This window comes from Phodopus roborovskii, unplaced genomic scaffold (genome assembly GCF_943737965.1).
Source record: "Phodopus roborovskii unplaced genomic scaffold, PHOROB, whole genome shotgun sequence".
NCBI classification, from domain to species: domain Eukaryota; kingdom Metazoa; phylum Chordata; class Mammalia; order Rodentia; family Cricetidae; genus Phodopus; species Phodopus roborovskii.
This window is the reverse complement of record NW_026126407.1, coordinates 15,913,128-15,931,994: the sequence shown is the minus strand read 5'-3', so window position 1 is coordinate 15,931,994 and position 18,867 is coordinate 15,913,128. Positions and strand designations below refer to the sequence as shown.

General features: G+C 40.9%; 1 protein-coding gene across 3 annotated transcripts in view; it reads right to left on the bottom strand.

Annotated features, from left to right (window-relative positions):
* Myocd (myocardin) overlaps positions 1-18,867 on the bottom strand; it is an 86,207-nt gene that overhangs the window by 47,622 nt on the left and 19,718 nt on the right. For all 3 annotated transcript variants that reach the window (XM_051180379.1, XM_051180380.1, XM_051180381.1), the window contains exon 2: positions 4,715-4,780. In XM_051180379.1, coding sequence (XP_051036336.1) covers positions 4,715-4,780 — 66 coding nt within the window. The remainder of the gene's footprint in view (positions 1-4,714; positions 4,781-18,867) is intronic.

The following is an 18,867-nucleotide window of genomic DNA, read 5'->3' as shown; positions in this document are numbered from 1 at the left end:
ATAAAGGCAGCACACTTCACAGACAGCTCCTTATATCTTGAAATTCATTTACATCGACCTGATCATTGAACTCAAGCTGCCCAGGAATCCCACTCCGCCAGAGGTGGCTCTCTCTGAAACTGTGGGCACACAGTGACTCTCTGGTCCCGAGGCCCTCAAAAATCCATCCCAGTCCTTCTCTCTCCTTCTCCACTTCAGGAAGACAGCTATGTCCAGTGCTCCACAAGTTTACCCCCATTAGACACTCTTTAGTAGCAGAGATGGAGGAAGCACTGGGTTTCTCCTTCAACTGCCTTGGTACTCACCCTCAGGAAAAGCTCAATACTCTCCCCAAAGTCATCAATAGGAACAGTTAAAAGAGGGTTCTGCAAAGCTGGTGTCTTATTGACTGCAAATCTCTTGACTCAGAAACTGTCTGATTCCCATGAGTATGACCTACATACAGCCTTGCTACTAGACGATGCTCATAGCTCTGGGGCCATTTTAGTGCATTTGGCTCAGGAGGCTGAGAATCTTCTCTGTGAGGTCTTTGGAAGGGGTCAGAATGAAATAGAGTCAGTTAAGGTTCTGAATTCAAGACTAGAGCAAACCCAAGCTAGACCAAATCTTAGCACATAGCAGTTGGGCATGAAATTCCACCTGTAGCTCTGGGGTAATTAACAGTTGTTAGCTGCTAGGAGAGGAAGAGAATTTTCTCTAAGAATGTAGTCCCCTCAGAAGTTGGCAATGTTCCATGGGAGGCCTACACATCCAAGAATATTTGAGCATCACAAATTAGTCTTGAGGGGTCTAAATAAAATGACACAAGGTTTGTTGGGTAGGGAATCTAGAGTGTGTCTGGGAGTAGTGCAACTAGCAAAGGAGTAATAAAACTTTTACAAACAGAAAAGCATCTTCCTGGGAGAGTTCTGCTCAGGGATAAAAAGTGTAGAATATATGCATGAAAACAGTAAGTAACACCCTTTTACCTTCTTCTAAAGCCCCACAAATAGACTGTCTTTATGTCCTGTGTCCTTGAGCCTGCAGGCCTGGTGAAGACATCCCTACAAACCCTAGCTTCAGTGGAGAGCCAGGCAGTTCCTTTGGGGAATCATATGTGGATCTGGGAGTTAAGTCTAAACAATAAAGCTTTAGAATTCATGGCTGCTTAGAAAGCATGAACTTTACCACTCATTGGGAAAGCTCTCTTAGGATATGGCTCAGCCCCCAACTCAGGTTAAAGAACACCTTCTTTAAGTCTTTCTTAGGTTCTATGTTGGCCACTGGGAGCGACATGTAAAATAATAATTTAAAAAAAAAAAAAAAAAACCGCTTTGACTCCAAAATTTAAGTTGAAGAACAAGTTACTGGGGAAAAGTATTTCTATTTTTGTTTCCACAGAAAATGAAAAGATGTGGATTCCTTCCAGACTAATGTGGTTTGATCACACCAGACCGCCTGAAACAGAGTACAAGCTGATCCTACATTCCAAACAGCTGGACAAAACAGCCCTACAGACTACAGCTAGGATATCTGAATCTTCTTCGAATCCCCCAAGACAGCGCCCCTTACCAGCAGGAAGTAGTTTGGAAAGAACGACGCCCAAATTCCCAAATATTGTGTATAAATGTTTGTTTTCATTTAATTGGACTTTGTTATATAAAATTAAATAAAAAATACTCTATATGCATAAAAAAAGAATATAAGAACATTTATCTTTATTTCTAATCAAAAGATGGTGCATTTGATTTCATTCAAAGCATGAGAGGAGGGAAAGCCCTAAACTCATATAAATAAGGAAAATGTGAGTGCTTTTGAAGTGAGTAGGGGAATTGAAACAATGTTGTTGCTACTCCTGTGGGCTCTTTGTTACTTAGCAACAACCTCAAAGCCTGCATGATGCATGGCTGTACAGAAGGAAGGAAGGAAACTGAACCTTGTTGAACTAGTTCTAGTGGACTAGTCAACTGGAACATATATCTCAGACCATTGGTGTCTTAGAATAAACTTAGAGTTTATTCATCACATTGAGAATCTCGCAGAGTCTAGGTAGTAGAGTTTGTCATTCACAGTTGGTCCATCTCATTGAGACTATTGGATCACTCTTCACATTTTCCCAGTCTATCTTTGCAATCCGTGGGATCAAAACCAGAGTCTCTCTGTGCATGAGAAGTGGGTCTGCCATAATGGGGCAGTTGCCCCTGTTAACTGGGTATATGGAAAATTTAGAGCAAGCCACTAACTAACATGGCCATTGGTTTTGTGTGTAGGCAATTCATCATAAGTTGTAAAATTTTCAGAGAGAATTACAGTTATTTCACACCATGGGCAAAGTGAGATTTTTACCATAGTCTCATTTTACGTGTATTTAAATTCCTGCAAGTTAAAATGAGAGGGACCTGGATGGAGCATGCCGGATCGGCTTTAGGATATTTGAAGATTCTTTTGGGCTGTCAGCTTCATTTCCATGAATGTTAACTAGAAATAAGGATTTGACTACTGTGTTTCAGACCCCTGCTGAAGAAAAATGCCGCTCTAGTAAGATGACTTCAAAGCTTCTAGGAGAGACGAGGGGAGGTCTAGGGAGTGAGTGGTACAGACTATCAACATTATCTTGGCTAGAAACTATGCATATGATTTCCTTAAAACTGAAAAACTTAAAAAAAAAAAAAAAGAAAAAAAAAAAACCCTACAGGATTAGCTGATCTTTGTAGATTTTTGTCCCTCTATTTTTTCTCACTTCCTTTATCTTTCTTTTAAAAAGTTGAAATAATAGAAGGTCTTCTTGTGGCAGATAATGGGACTCAGTGAACTAGACTTACTGTCAGCAACCCCTAGCATTCTGAATTCCTCCAAGGAACCATCTTGCTCATTATTGTGGGACTCTTGGTGCACGACTCTAGATTCTGTACACATTTAATAATAAAATGTGTTAAATAAGACTGAATCCAGGATCATCTGAGCCTCCTGGATCCTCCACTTGCCATCATTTGCCTTTAAGCATGGCCCTTTGGTGTACTGCACGGCAGCTTGGTCTCTTATTAGGACTCTGGACCCACCATCTGGGGAAGAGACCCATCCTTTCTCTGGTGTTCTGAAGAGAGCTGAGCAGAACCTGTCCATCCACACAGGGTCTGTGGTGTGTGCCAGACACCCATACACTTGTCCAAAGCAGGAGCTGTGTCCTTAGAAACTCTGATTTAGAGGAGGTATCTAAAGACAAGTAAACCTTTATCATTTGGCCCAGTTTCAATTGAAACATTTCATTCTTTGTAGGACTTCCATGCTCTGAAATTGTCTTGATGATGCAATGGACTTACCACAAATTCTCTGTAAACTTTTTAATTGAGTTTTGTTGACATCTACACTACTTAGGCCTGACAATTCTGAAGAAGAAAATATTACATCTCAACTGTGTTCCCCTACAGGAAAAGATGCTTCACTTACACACCTGACATAAGAACTGTGACTTAAACTGTATTTTTCACTTATTTCCAGATCTAACTCCACAGAGCTCAAAAATTCTTTCATCCAAATGCCAGTTGTGAAATCCAGGCTCAGCATCTGGGCACATGGGCTGATTTTTGTTTAAATCAGTTGTGAAGTTGGATGGACTAAAAGGTTCTGGTGTGTATGAGCTATCTGCCCTTCCAAAACCAAGAAGTAGGAACACCACTGATGTCACAGGCATGGGCTTCAAGGGAAATCATATTTCTCTGCCCTAACTAGTCTCAGATCCCTGTCTTCCATTTTTCTCATTTTCAGGAGACTGACCAAACTAAAACACCGAGGCAAACTCGCTGCCTCAGTCTACTGGAAGTCTACTGGGTTGCTGATGGCTTACTGAGGTTACAGGATGATCTGTCCCTTCTGTGCTTAGGAAAAATCAAAAGAAGTTCAGCTCCACTGCTCCCTGCTGCTTACCACTGTATACTTAGCTGTTATGGAGGCCACTTTTGAATCACGAAAGCAAAGGCTTGAGGACTCTGAGTCCTCATATGAGTTACCCACGTAGGCTGTCTAGGACACAGCTGAGAGTTCAAGGCTAGACACTGAAGCCCAGTTTGTCAGTGTGTGCAACAACCCAGATTTCTGCAGGGTTATCATGAGCATAGACTTTTACATTTTATTTGGAGAGTTAATATCACCTAGAAGCATTCGAACTGTGATTTCATATGTCTAGGACCCCTTCCCTTGTACTCCCCTAGACAACCAAGAATCAGCTTTAGTTGTTACAAATTTGCAAACCATCTTCTAAAATCCATGGCAGCCCTTCTTTGACTTATACTTTGGTCAGTAGTTCAATATTATAGTATTCATGCTAGAACCATATTGCAACTGGTCCTTCTAGAAAGGAAATGCTTGACAATGTTCGGTTAATTGTGGGTTCAAACAGCTGAACCCCAACCAAGAAGGTGAAAGAAAAAAAATTAACATACATTTGGTACTTCTAGAAGAACCAACTTCGAAGGTAGGAGAAAAGCCAGGGATGTTCATCATAAAGCTTGAGTTTACCCACCCTGAGAGTAAATCTACCATATTGGAGTCTTAGGAACAACCTCTGTGTAGGCAAGGTTAGGGGACAAAAATAACCATGGTCTGGATGTCTGCAGATTCAGATTCCTGGGGACCCTAGCTGAGAGATACACCAATTGAGACTAACTGATCTCTAGTATCTTTGTGTCTGGCAGATATCACAATGCTGAGGGAATGAGGAAGAGCCACGAGTACTCACGTGGTATAAAGCCTTGGTTAGCCAGCTGCTCCTGGGTCCTTCGCTGTTGAAGCCGTAACTGTAAGACTTAGAAAAGGAAGCATGAGCTTGTGAGTTGGAACAGAACGATTACAGTCACAGTCACATGTTTTTACCATACTTTCCCAGCCCTTCTGGTTTAATGTCCAGAACAGCTTTGAACATTATTATGAGTACATTTTTATTTCTGAGGCAGACAGAGAAGTAGACTCGCAGTGCTGTGAGTCTACAGAAGCTAGAATGTTGGGCTCCTTTGAAGAGGCTGTTATTTCCCCAGAATGGTTTGTCCCCGTCTCGACTATACTGTTTCCAAGATGGATATAACCCAGTGCTATTTGGGTGATAGCCAGTGACTCCAAAGGAGAGACAAAGAGAAGAAAACATCAGCCATGGAGACCCAATGGAAACCGGATCCTATCTCTACCCCTAAATGTGCACCTGGGCACACTGCCTACTCTCCTGCATCCTCAGAATTCTCTTTTATTATAGGAATCACACCTGTCAGCATGGATATAAAGCCCAATAAAACAAATGTATGCACATGACTTAGCAGTGCCATTGTTAGATGCTAGTACTAGGAGAATATGGGGTTCTTACGGGAATTTAAAGGTTATTGGAAGTATGCCTCTCTTAGAACAAAAACACTATAAAATATCCAAACATTATGTTATGTACGAACATTAAATTTTCATAACACAAAGATTATGCATAAAACATGCACCTGTAAAATGTTAACATTGAATAACACAGGATTGTTAAAATATGAGTAGAATATGTACAATTTCTCCTCTCCCTCAAACACATTCTGCCTTTGGAAATTCAGCTTCCCCCTCATGAACACTCTATTTTCTCAAGAAGATTCTGTTTTTCCACCATGGTCCTTGGCTTCAGTTGTTGGGTCTAAGAGTGTGTATTAGTCAGCCTCCACCACTGTGACAATACCTGATGTAAACACTATGGTGTGGGAGGGTTCATTTTAGCTTGTACATTCAGATGTTAAACAACCCTTTCACTAATTAAAAACAGTAAATGCTGGACAACACACACACACACACACACACACACACACACACACACACACACACACACTGAAGAATAGCAAACATTAATTAAGCAGATTGCAGTGGAGACCAAAGCTTAGAGAAATGACTTGACTTCACATTCCAACTTTAGGAGTTTAGGCTTGAAGGTGGCTGCAGTAAAGAAAGTTGACAGTTACAGACAACTAGAACTCCAGAAGCAAATCAAAGCTCAAACTTCTGCTCAGAGGAATCAGGGCGTGGTGTTCTGATACATACATGCTGCCAACTGCCAGAGTGAGGTGAGGAAATCAAACAAGAGGACAGTAAGAGGGGGGGCTCTCCAGCTCACCAGGATCCCCCAGTTTCACACTTATTCCCATTGTTTCCATGGAACAGACAGACTCTAGACTCCCAGGCAAGAATTAGCATAGTTTGTATCTCAATGGATTCATTGCTGGCTGTGAAAAACACAGAAAAATTTGCATTTCCAAAGGATTGTGACAGATTTCAGGGTTATATAATATATGGTTTGCCCAATGTTCAGGGAAAAAAAAAATTAAGATTACTCTATACACAAAGAAGCAAGTCACTGTAACACGTGCTAAGTGGAAAAGGCAAAATAAAATAAACCCAAATACTGATCTTGGAACCACCCTAGTGTTGGGATTATCAGACAAGGTCAAGTGATGATTTTTAACCATGTTCAGGAAAGTCAAAGATGCAATGGTCAAAAGGAAAGACAGGATGGACAATCAAACTATAACATGTAAAAGGAAACAAATCAGGAATAGTAAAAAAACGTAACTATAGAATATCTAAAAAAAAAAAAAAAAAAAAAACACTACTTTATGGAAAGTGGGTTTACTAGATCTGTAAACTCAGAGACCCATCAAACTGAAGGAGGGAAACAGATGGAATTAAGTGAGAGGATTCTCGGGAGTGTATAAAACAATATCCAAACATCTGAGTCTCAGGGATTAAGAGCACCAAAGGATGAGCAGCACAAGAAACAATGCCCAGATAGCATGTCTAGGGAGGTAACATCAGGTTGAATAGCCACAGGCTTCTCATCAGAACCCCAGGGGCATTTTCACCCAGAAACTCCCAGCCTGCACAGAAGTGCCCTGCAGGAATGAAGGTGGAATCAGGTAATGTTCAGAGAAAGGAAAACAATATCATCAGCTGCTAGCTCATGCCATGTCAAAAATTGGTTATGGAAATCAGTGCTGAAAGAAAACCTGGACTCCAGCAATAAGAATATTAGCAACACTATCCAGAACTCCTTTCAGATGTACTCCTTTCTTACTAATTTAAAAAGCACATGACTGTTGGGAGAAAGACTGTGCACCACCTGGTGGCGTTCTCAAGGCACAGGGATGCAGGGAAGACAGGAGGGATGGATGCAGCCTAACGCCCTGCCATCCCTTGGATCTTGAGTTTCCCACAAAGGTCCTCGTGGCCAAGGTTTGGTCTGTAGCCCAAGTGCTCCAGCAGAGGTGGAGTGTTTAGAAGGTAGAGCCTTGTGAGGAAGTTAGGTCACTGGGGGTGTGTCCTTGGCTGAAATATTGGACCCTGACCCCTTCTCTTTCTTTTCCTTTCTATTGTTGGGATGTGCTCCTGTCATACCATGCTACCTCATGCCAGGCCCAAAGCAGCAGGGCCAATGGATTAGGGACTGGTGCCAAGATAACTTTTTACTGTTTATACATTGATTATCTAAGGTACTTTGCAACTTTTTACTAAAATGAGCTATTGACTATACACTTTGTTTAATTTACATGCAATAGTATGATTTTCATGATATAAATTATAATAATGAATTATAAACCCTAGAGTACCCCTTCCAAAAACAGAAATACACCATTAACAGCCAACTAAAAGGAATGCTGTCTGTTTGTGCTGGTGTATCTTGGTAGGGTTTGCTGAAAGGGGCAGAGGCAGGAGGGTCATGAATTTGAAGCCATCATTCTAACCGGTGGTGGTGTCAAATGCCTTTACCCAACACTTGGGAGGCAGAGGTGGATGGATCTCCAAGTTGGAGGCCAAGTTGTTCTACAGAGTGAGTTCTAGAACAGTCAGGGCTATACAGAGAAACTCTGTTTTGCCAAAAACAGACCAAAAAAAAAAAAAAAAAAAAAAAAAAAAAAAAGAAGTAATACTAAGTTGTTAAAAATAACTCAGAAGAAGAAGAAAAAAGGAAATATTGGAAAAAAAGAAAGAGAGGCAATAAGAAAACAAACAATACAGTGAGTGGTAGCTTTAGACCTCACCAAATCAGTCATTAGATCAACATTTGTTAGGAAAACACCAAAAGTAGAAGATATCACCAGAGTGGGTTTTAAAGGAATGTTATTTAAGTCTATATTTCCTACAAAAGATACATTTTATGTATAAAGATTCTGATAAAAACAAATTTAAAAAGGTCTGCCACTCAGAAAAATGTTCAAAAGCCTAAGTGATGGTTAGAATATTGCATAAAACGGACTTCTGGTCAAAGAGCTTACTAGACATCAAAGGCCTTTTAGAGGCTGGTAAGATGGTACATCAGATAAAGCTTCTTTCCACCAAATCCACCAACCCGAGTTCAATTCCTTGGATTCGCACAGTATAAGACAAAAAAGGACTCCAAGACCTTCTGACCTCCACATACATACATACTGTGGCATAGGCACACACCTTAACACTTACATATAAAATAAAGAAATGTTCTTAAATGTGGCATTTTAGAACTAAAAAAAAAAATGGACAATCATTGGTAAGACACATTAACTACACATGGACAACATGAGTGTGTACTGTCTCAACATTTGATTATATGAAAAAAAAAATCTCCAGCAACTCAGAGGAGTTGAACAGCATATGCAATCTCATTTTAAGTGACTTGTATCTTGATGAAGTTGCAGAGCGCTGCCCCCAACAACTGCATGGTACTCTTTTGAAGTACATATGGTACTTCACTGAGCCACGACAGGCAACAAGCCGTACCAACTTCAGAAGGGCTTAGCTCATTCCGTGTGTGTTCTCTGATCAGACTGCAATTAATTCGCAATCAGGAGCAATAAGTTACTGAGAAAGAAATATCTGGCAACACACTTTAAATAATCCACATGCCAAAGAAGAAAGCACAAGGGAAATTAAAAATATTTTGGCCTGAATGACAATGAGTAGAGGATGTAATTTATGGAAAACAGAAACTACCATGGTCAGAGAGAAACTCAGCTCTATATGTTCATATGGCAAAAGTAGGCCCAAGATCAATGGCCCAAGATTCTAACTTAAGAATATGCCCCCAATGGTAAATAAAATAATATTAATAGAGATTAAAACAGTGTGGTGGTTTGGATGAAAATGGCCCTGTCTTAGGGTTTCAATTGCTGCAATGAAACACCACAAACAAAAAGCAAGCTAGGGAGAAAAGGGTTTATTTGGCATATACTTCCATATTGATGTTCATTATTGAAGGAAGTCAGGACAGGAAGTCAAAAAGGGAAGGATCCTGGAGGTAGAAGCAGATCAAAGGCCACAGAGGGGTGCTGCTTACTGGCTTGCCACCCCCCCCCTTGATCAACCTGCTTTCTGATAGAACCCAGGACCATCAGCCCAGGGATGGCACCATCCAAAATGGGCTGAGTCCCTCCCATTGATCACCAACCAAGAAAATGCCTTACAGCTGGATCTCATGGAGGCATTTCCTCAACTGAGGCTTCTTCCCTTCTGATGATTCTAGCCTGCATCAAGTTGACACAAAACCAGCCAGCATAGGCCTCCATAGGCTCCTATATTTGGGTGCTTAGTGCCCAGTTGGTAGAAGTGTTTGGAAAGGATTAGGAGGTGTGGCCATGTTAGAGGAAGTGTGTCACTGGGTGTGGGCTTTGATGTTTTTTCAAAAGCCCACAGCAGGCCCATTCATTCTCTGCATGCTGCCTGTGGATCAGGGTATAAATCTCACAGCTAGTGCTCCATGCCCCCTGCCTTGGTGACCATGGCCTAGTCCTCTGAAACTGTAAGTAAGCCCTCTAATTAAGTACTTTCTTTTATCAGAGTTTCCTTGGTCATGGTGTCCCAAAATGGACTAATAAAGTCAGCAAACTTCTATCTAGACTGATGAAGAAAAGTAGGATAAAATGGCCCTATGTTAGGAATAAAAAGTGGAATTTAACTATATATCACAGGCATTAAAAAATAATAAGAGACTATCATTAATGATTTGTGTCAATAATTTTAGCAACTCAAGTAAGTGGGCAACTTTCTTGAAAACTACAGCTTATCAACAAAAATTCTGAATAACATTTATTAAAGGAATTTACATTGCTATTCAAAACCTCACCCCATTCTGCATACTGATAAACACCTCTAGGCCTAGGTGATTTTGGTAGTGAATTTTTTTTTCAAATGTTTCCGTAAGAATAAATTATTTGGGAAGCTGGAGAGACAGTTTTTTAGTTAAAAGCACGTACTGCTCTTGTAGGGGCCCCAGATTTGGTTCCCAAAACTGTAGGGTGGCATACAACCATTTCTAACTCCAGTTCCTGGAGATCTGATGCTCTCTTCTGACTAATGCAGGCTTCTACATCCTGTGGTACACATACATATATTCAGGCAAACACACACACACACACACACACACACACACACACACACACCTCTTAAAAAGAATAAATTATTTCCCAGGTTCTCCATCAAATAACCACATTTTACTCATTTCCATAACTGTAAATAATAATAATATTCGATTATCTTGTCTTTCAATATTATGAATTTCAACCTTACAAAGAAAAGCATTTAGCACTCTCTGTTGAGATGAGCAGGTTTGAAGTCTGCTTTGGTTCTCTAGACATTACCCTAGCTATTTTGACTGGGATTGAGTTCAATGAAGACAACAAAGTAGAAACAGAAGGGAAAAATCTGGAAAAGGAAGTGGCTGAAGTTGGTGACACGAAAGAGAGAAATATACCGTTCTCTCTCTAAAGACATAACGTGAGATGTTTCCGAGATGCTGTAGAAATTCAGGGGTGCCTTGATAGAAGGAAATAGATGAGCATACACATTTTTCCTCTGGGAATAGACAATGGTGGGAACTAGATCTGCATATACATTTTTCCTCCTGGGAATGGACCACGGTGCTCATTAGATTCCCACATGGAATGAATGTCTCAAGGGTTTAAAAGCAGTTATGCAGAAATCTGAAAAACCAAGATGCTGAGAATATTCATTAGAGAAATGAAGTTGACAAAGTAATTTGAAAAGGGTGATGAACTTAGACAATCTGAGTTTTGGAGGCCCCCTGTAAATCATAAATGAGATACCTCACTGTCACAGGGCTTGAAAAGTTCAGAGGTCAAGGTTAGGACATTAACTTTGGGTATCATCTTGACAGAATTCCTAAAGTAATAGGGGTAAATTATCCAAGGAAATAGATAATAAGAAGAAAACACTGATTAAAATTGCATTATAAACTAAGAAAGGATGCCTTAAAAAAAAAAAAAAAAAAAAAAGAGCCTAGAGTGCAAATGAACTCGGTGCATCTGATAATATGCGACAGTTGCATTATTTGTTTTCATTTTCAAAATCTGTTGCAGGTTTTTGCTGAAGACTGCAAAGCATTGACCCATTACAAAGTGTCTGATTGCCTACTCTGTCACAGGTACTGTTCACTATTAGCACGCAATGAATAAGGGTGGTGGTTAGTATCATGGCTCAAACACATTAATTGGAGAAAGAGATAAACTAAATCTCCCTGGATAGAAGATCATTTAATCCCCCACTCTTTTATTTTGCCTTCTTTAAGTGTCATCCTTATTTTGGAGTGTCTCCCCCTACAAAGTCTGGTTTTATTATACTCTGAAACTACAAAGTTGCGTGTGTGTGTCCGCTCGCGCGTGTGCGAGCACACACACTCAGGTACACAGTACTGCTGATGGGTATATGAGTTCTGTTGGATTTTTGGAAGTCTTTGCAGCCTACAATTGTTAATAATAATCATTAATTCAGACCTAGTCCACATCTTCTCATGTGATTACAAGCATGCTGCCTACTGATAGTGCACACAATATTATAAAGCAAGTTACACAAAGCCCAATTTGAGCAGGATTGCTTTGTGCAGTACGCTTCCTCGTAGCTGATTCTTTTTTCTTCACACAGTCTATTTCTTAGGCGGATTCTCTTCTCCACTAGGCCTCCTCCTCTTAAGCCTAATACTGCCAGCTATGAGCTTGCCCTGCCTTATAATAATCTACTATGCAGAGTTGGGAAGGCTCATGTGTTACAAAAAGTTTCAACTGTGTGGTTAGTAAACCATACAACTGGTGTTTTCTAAACACTGCTCTGTGTTCACTGATTTGCCGTGTCTTTCTCATTTGTGAAAATTTTAACACCAGCCGCGGCCCACTTTTAGGAGCTAATTTCAAATGGGAGTTAATTTTATGTATTGTATCATTTCTTCTCTTTTAAACAACAAAAGTACTAAATGTTTTCTGTTTCCAGGTAACAAGGTAAGCACATACTTACTCTTACAAATACCAGAATTGAGAGAAAAGCCTATATCTACACTGGGAAACAAAGAAAATCTTACTCATAAAAACTAACCTATGAAATATGAAAAAAGAAGTCATATAACTGAAGTCATGGGCTCAGGATCCTCCCCTGGGAAGAAGGGTCTAGCCAGGGCTAACAGAGTAGCTAGCTGAGGTACTGGAGAAGGTCATCCTCTATGATGGGGCATGCTCCTGTTTGTACCAGATATTTTGGTATAGCAGTCTCACAAACTAAGACATTATATTCAGCTTAGGTATGTCATATTAATATCTCATTTGTAAGCCTTAGCTTGTATGTGATAAACATGGTAAGCAACATGAGTTCTCCCTCACTGCCTGCTCTTTATTAATAAGATAGCACTATGTTTTTCCATGTTATTTAAAACCCTTTAAAATACACCACTTTAATAGTCACAGCAAGTTTTTCTTCCTTCTTCCTTCATGTTCTGGCTTCGCCTAAATTGCTGAATAGCCATTATAGCATATTTAGTTCATTTGCACACTTCTATGTTTTGTTATTGTTTCTTGTGTTTTTTAATTAATTTTAAGTTTAGCACACAAAGAAATGGTTTTCATCATGGCATCTTACATTTTTAAACACTTGGTATAAAAATTTCTGGTTGGATTAAAAAATTCTGCAAAAATAAAATTAATAATTTTAACAATGACATTAGCAAAAGAAAAATTTCAGTTACTGAATTTTGTTTGCAAAATCTGTGTTTCTAGATTTCTGAATAAATATTGCAAAGAAAATTCACACCACTTAGCAATAAAAGCAGGAGAGAGTGTTCTTTGGAATTTTGTTTCTGCCTGATCTCTCCTTTCCATTTTTGGTGGTGCCAGGGGTTAAAATCAGGGTCTTATGCATTGACCACATGTTTTCTAGCTCTTTAAAACATTTATAGTAATGAAGCTAGGCGTGATTTGGTACAGGAAAGGCAAAATTTGAAATCTTCAGGAGATGGGCCCCTCTGAAGGTAGTTTTGATTTTCCTTCCCATACAGCATGTGCCTCGTTTTTCCACCTTGCCGGACTTTTCACACTGGGCCACTGTGATCCTTCCCCCCTCTGAAGACTAAGCACTGGCAGGCAGCTCATTGCCTCAAGTCTCCAGCCTAGAGCCACACCCAGGATGAACCTGCCAGGGCAGTTTCTCTGCTTGTGTGTGGCTTCTTCTCCAGGTTTAGCCAAGTTGGGAGCTTGCAGGTCAAACCTCAGTGACTATATTCCTCCCCCCTTGTCTGCCTCCTGTGGCCTGTGCAAAGCTCTGTAGCTTCATGGCGACACCATGCCACCCCTCCCCCATGCCAGTTGTTGATGTTGCCTTTTCCTCTGGGCACAGCTATTGCTCAGTCCCCATTCCTGGGAGTCTTTTTTGTTCTCTCTCCTTCCCTTCAGCGTGCTGTGGCCACTGGTGACCCTCAAGCTTCTGGCAAGCCCTGGATGATCCACTACAGCTAAAAATACTCTCAGCAGAGGGTTGCTTTTTGGCTCATCTTTTTCTCCGCTTCCTGCAAACAGCAGGTGTTCATAGAATTCTACTCCATCTCCTCTCAGGCTCTACTGGTTTTAAGCAGCTGAGGGGAGAGGTTTTACCCTGGTGCTTTACCTGAGATAATTTTAATAACAATGTTAGTAATAATGACAATAATAAAAATAATGATAGTAATAATAAATGTGTGTGTGTGTGTGTGTGTGTGTGTGTTAGTGTGTACGTATGCATATGCATTTGCTTGCTAGAGTTTGAAACAAGGCCTTGTGCTTGCTAAGCAAGAGCTTACCAGTGACTGAGCTGTGGTTCTGCCATGTGGGAGTCAGTCTTTCTCAGCCTCCAGAACTAAAGCAATTTGCTGTCTACTTCTGCATTATCATCAGAATTGGAAGTCACATGTGAGGCTCAAATTGCTCTTTATTCAGAATTCAGGGGCTTTCTACATCTCTCTAGCAATCTTGTCTTAGTGCTACAGTAGTTATTAATAGATTATCCCAGACAAGTGGGGTATCTCATATCTGGTAAGAAGAATTTCATAATATTATAATTCCCTTAAACTGTGTTTTTTTTTTGTTTTTGTTTTTGTTTTTTTGTTTTGTTTTGTTCTTAGAATTCCTTTATAAGAATGTTTCTGAATGATCTTCAGGACAGAGTGGTAGGTTCTAGTATCACAAGTGCCTACCTCCCCAAAGGAGAGGAGCCATGATCCCGTAATAGTTTTTCATCAAAGAAAATGCAAAAGTCCTATTCAGTCAGTGAAGCAGCTTCCTCTTGAATGATGTGTACACACATCAGGCCTAATACATCAGATAAGTAGGCTTAGACTCCTGAATGCATCTAGGGATGGGACTGGGGTGTCCAAGTCACAAATAAGAGTGAAAATATCTGCATAAACTTGAAGTTGTGACCTGAGAGATGACTCTTGCCTGTGCCCAGGAAGAAGGGTCACATGCCATTGTGCTCTCTCTTGAGATATTGAGAGAAATATCTGGAACGATGGACATTGTGACAGTTTTTCCTGCCACATAAGCATTTCCCTCTTGTATGAGCCAAATGCTGCTGGACAGGCTTCTCTTGCCATCAGAGGAAAAGCAGCATGGAGGTGTAGAGGCAGCGAGGAGGAAGACAGACACCGCTAGCTTAGGCAGCGTGACAGTGCCATCCCATTTTAATATTCTCATCTTTATAGCAATGTGATTAATAGTAGGAGCAGGATTGGGATGGGGCCAACAAGTTAACTGTCTCCTGAACTCTGCAAGATTATCAAATATCCTTAAGACAATGACATGTCTTCACTGTTGTGGTGGCATATTTTTTTGGAAACCAGCACTCACAGGTCTGAGGAAGGAGGACTGAGAGTTTGAGGCCAGCCTGGTGAATACAGTGAGACCTTGTCTCAAAACAAAAAGTGGCTACAGAAGAAAAAACTCCCTGGTTGTTTTTGATTAAGAAATCTGAAGAACAGACATCTTGGGTCACAGTGGAGAAACAACCACAGGTCTTTCAAAAGAAGCATGCCTCTTAGACAGGGGTCTTGCCAAGGGCAACTGTGCCCAGGAGGAGATCACACCATTCTAAGAAGTAGGAACCAAAGGCATGTGTAACCGGGCTCACACAGAGGGCTGGGAAGATGGAAGCTAGGTGGAGGGAAGGAGCTGGCACCCATCCATTTTTTTTCTTCCTGTCTTTCTGATGCTGATCGTTTCTGGTAAGGAAGTTAAAGGGACTAGTCATCACCAAGAATGTGAAAGTCTCAGTTTGGGAGAAAGAAGTTCGATATAAATTACCTCTCGGGATCCTCCAGTCACCGGCATGTAGGAACCGGCATTATCATCCCCAAGCACAACTCCTGAGCCTGAGAGGTTATCACCAGCTCAGCTGAGGCTGTGGAAGTTCAGAAAGGGCAATACCGAAGGAACTCTGGGGCAGTAGATAGAACCTCGCGGGTGCAAGTTTCAAATAGAACTATTTTGATATGGAAACATTAACTGTGACCACAATATACTTTGTATGTGCGTACCTTTTAAAGATTTGTTTATTTTATACTTATCTTTGAATGCCTGCATGTATGTACATGCACCCCACCTTCGGAGGCTGTAAGGGAGAGAGAGCCCATGGAGTTAAAGCAGTGGATGCTGGGAGCTGAATTCCATGGCCCACCTGTTTCTTGCAGGCACAGAGATCTCTCCAGCCCCATAGTTTGTGTTTTACTATGTCTCTCCATGGAGGCGGGTGGGGTGGGCGAGGGGTGCTCTTTACAAATGATCAGGTGCCCTCTAGAACATTTGGCGAGTTTCATGCTACCTGCCTTGTTGGCAACTCAGCATTAGAACACTTGGCTCAGAATCACTGCCGATAGTGTTCCCATGGCAACAGTCATAGAGGGTGCCATTCTCTGTGGAGCCCACAGGCAGCCAGGTAGCTGTTCTAAGGACCACAAGTGATTGGGCCGGCAGAGTCACTGATAAGAACACCAGGCCCTTGGTGATTGGCCTGTGACAGCATTACATAGAGTGGTTGCTATGGCTTTGGTGAGAAGTGTTGCTTTTCTGAGGATTGCAAAACACTTTATGTTCCAAGCCCATGCTCCGTCATTCCTGACAGAGTGGAAAATGTGCTTCCACGGCTAAAATGTTCCTCTTGAGTCTAGCCCAAAGATGACATTTTTAGGAAAGTTTGAGAAGAATCCTGTGGCTGTTACTGAGTCACGGTAGAGTGGAAATGGATCTCGGCTATTTAAAGAGTTTTGTGCTACTGTTTGAAAATGTCACATTGCTAGGAAACAGGGAAGGAACGGAAAACTTTCCACTTGCTATCAACAAAGAAAGACTGTAACCAAAAGCCAAACAATGCGCTTGAGTCTGTTACCTGGCTGACAGGAGGAGGAGGCTATGTCTCAATAAAAATGATGCTCTTGAAGACGATGGCTCATTTGGATTAGAGCATGGACATCTCTGGAAGCTGTTCTTGCTATGGCCTCAAACAGCTCTCTGCCTCATTTGAGTGCAGTTGAAATTATACTGAAGGAAGAAGTGAGACATTTCTCCAGCTCACCTTTGACCCTGACAAAAACCATAAGTGTCCCTGGTCCCCTTCCTATAGAATATTGTTTAGTAGATCTGGAGTTCAACGAGAATGAGCATTGAGGAACAGGCAGCTATAGAAATATTAGTAAGGGGTAAAGCTCCGCGTTGGGTACTTATCTAACATGCACAGGCACTCACCTCCATCATGTGTGCATGTGTGCATAAGTGTATAAATAAATAAAAGAAAATATAGCTCCACAAAAATGGAGCTATGAGTTTTGGTTGGTCCTGGAGATGGAGCTCAGGGCTTCCATCATACTTGGCAAGGCCTCCACCCCTGAGTTACTTCTCCACCTAAGATGTATTTTCAAAATACTCAGTATCACTTTCTGTGTGGACACGTATGTTTTGAATGACTACTTCCAAGTTCCTTGTATACCAGCTATAGTGTCTTATTACAGGTTTACTTTCTTTCTCTAATGAGTAAAGATGTGTAATTCTGTAGTCACAGAGGATGCTGTTAATGAAAAATGGCTTTGCTACCTTGATAAGTAAGAGTGGTGTCCTATTGAAGTTCTTTTAATGAATCAAATGTATATTCATGGATCTGGTTGATTATTAGTGTTTTTTTTTCATTTTTGGCAAATTGTCCAATAATATTTTTGGCCAAATATTCTTTGGGAAACATTTTTGTATAGTTTTGGGAAAGCTTTCTGTATTTAAAGTACAATTAAGCATAGTCAACTGTGTTGTAAATTTTCTTGGGTTTTCAGTTTGTCTTTCAACTTTATTTGTGATGATTTGGGGCGTTTGACATTTTTATATGCAGTCCTTTAAAAATCCTTTATGAAGGATCAGAGACGTGGCTCAGCTGACAAGAACATTAGCTGCTCTTCCAGAGGTCCCACATTCAGTTCCCAGCACCCACACCAGGAAGCTCACAACTTCCTGTAACTCCAGCTTCAGAGTATCCAATGCCCTCTTCTGGCTTCTGTGGGCAGCCATGCATGCAAGGCATTTGCAGAGACATAAGTAAAAAGCACAAATCTCTTACAAATTAAGAAACTCTTTGATGCTTTCTATATTTGCTATAGACTCAGAGAGGTCCCCATTTCTGGTGGTATATATATATATGTGTGTGTGTGTGTGTGTGTGTGTGTGTGTTTGTGTGTGTGCACAGTGTGTGTACATGTTTGTATGTGTGTATAGTGTGTATGTACATATTTATTTGTATGCACGTAGAGGCCAGACATCAACTTCGGGTATGTTCTTCTATTGCTCCCTGCCTTATTGTTTGAAATAAGTTTTCCCAGTGAATCCCAGATCACCATATCATCTCGGTTGGCTGGCTACTGATCTCCAGAGATCCACCTGTCTCCCCTCCCCAGCTGCTATGCATGGAGACTTCGTTATGGATACCAGGATGCAAACTCAGGTCCTCATACTTGTGTGCCAACCACTTTACTGACTGAGCTGTCTCTCTAACCTTACATTTCGCTTATGGTTTCATATTAGTCAAATAACTACACCCTCAACCTGTTTTTCTTTCTTCATATTCTGACCTTAATGTTTAGTTTTGTTTGCTGTCCAGCTGAGTTTGTATCCGATTTATATACTACACACTAGAGTGTGGCGGTCTCCTTTGGGACACACTGGACCTCCCCTTTCCTACTGCCATTACACAGTTGTACTTTAGAAATCTGAAGCCATCTGGGGACTCTTTCTGGCAATAACTTGTTACTACTAGATCTTGGTGGGGGGGGGTCAAACAATAGTGAGTAGCCCATCTTATTGCTACAAATGAATTGAAGACAGAAGTAAGCCTCAAATATTTACAAACCACAGGTAGATGAGCCTCAGTGTGATTTCATCTGAATCTGAACCTGAACTTTCCAAGGACTTAGAGAACAGGGAGCAAAGGGAAAGCAAGAATGAGGAAGGCAGACAAGAGGCGAGGGAAGAGACACGGGATAGGAAGGAAGTTTTAACTTTTTAATTGTAACAGTATGGTGTGTGTGTGAGAGAGGGGGGAAGGAGAGAGAGAGGGGAGAAAGAGAGAGAG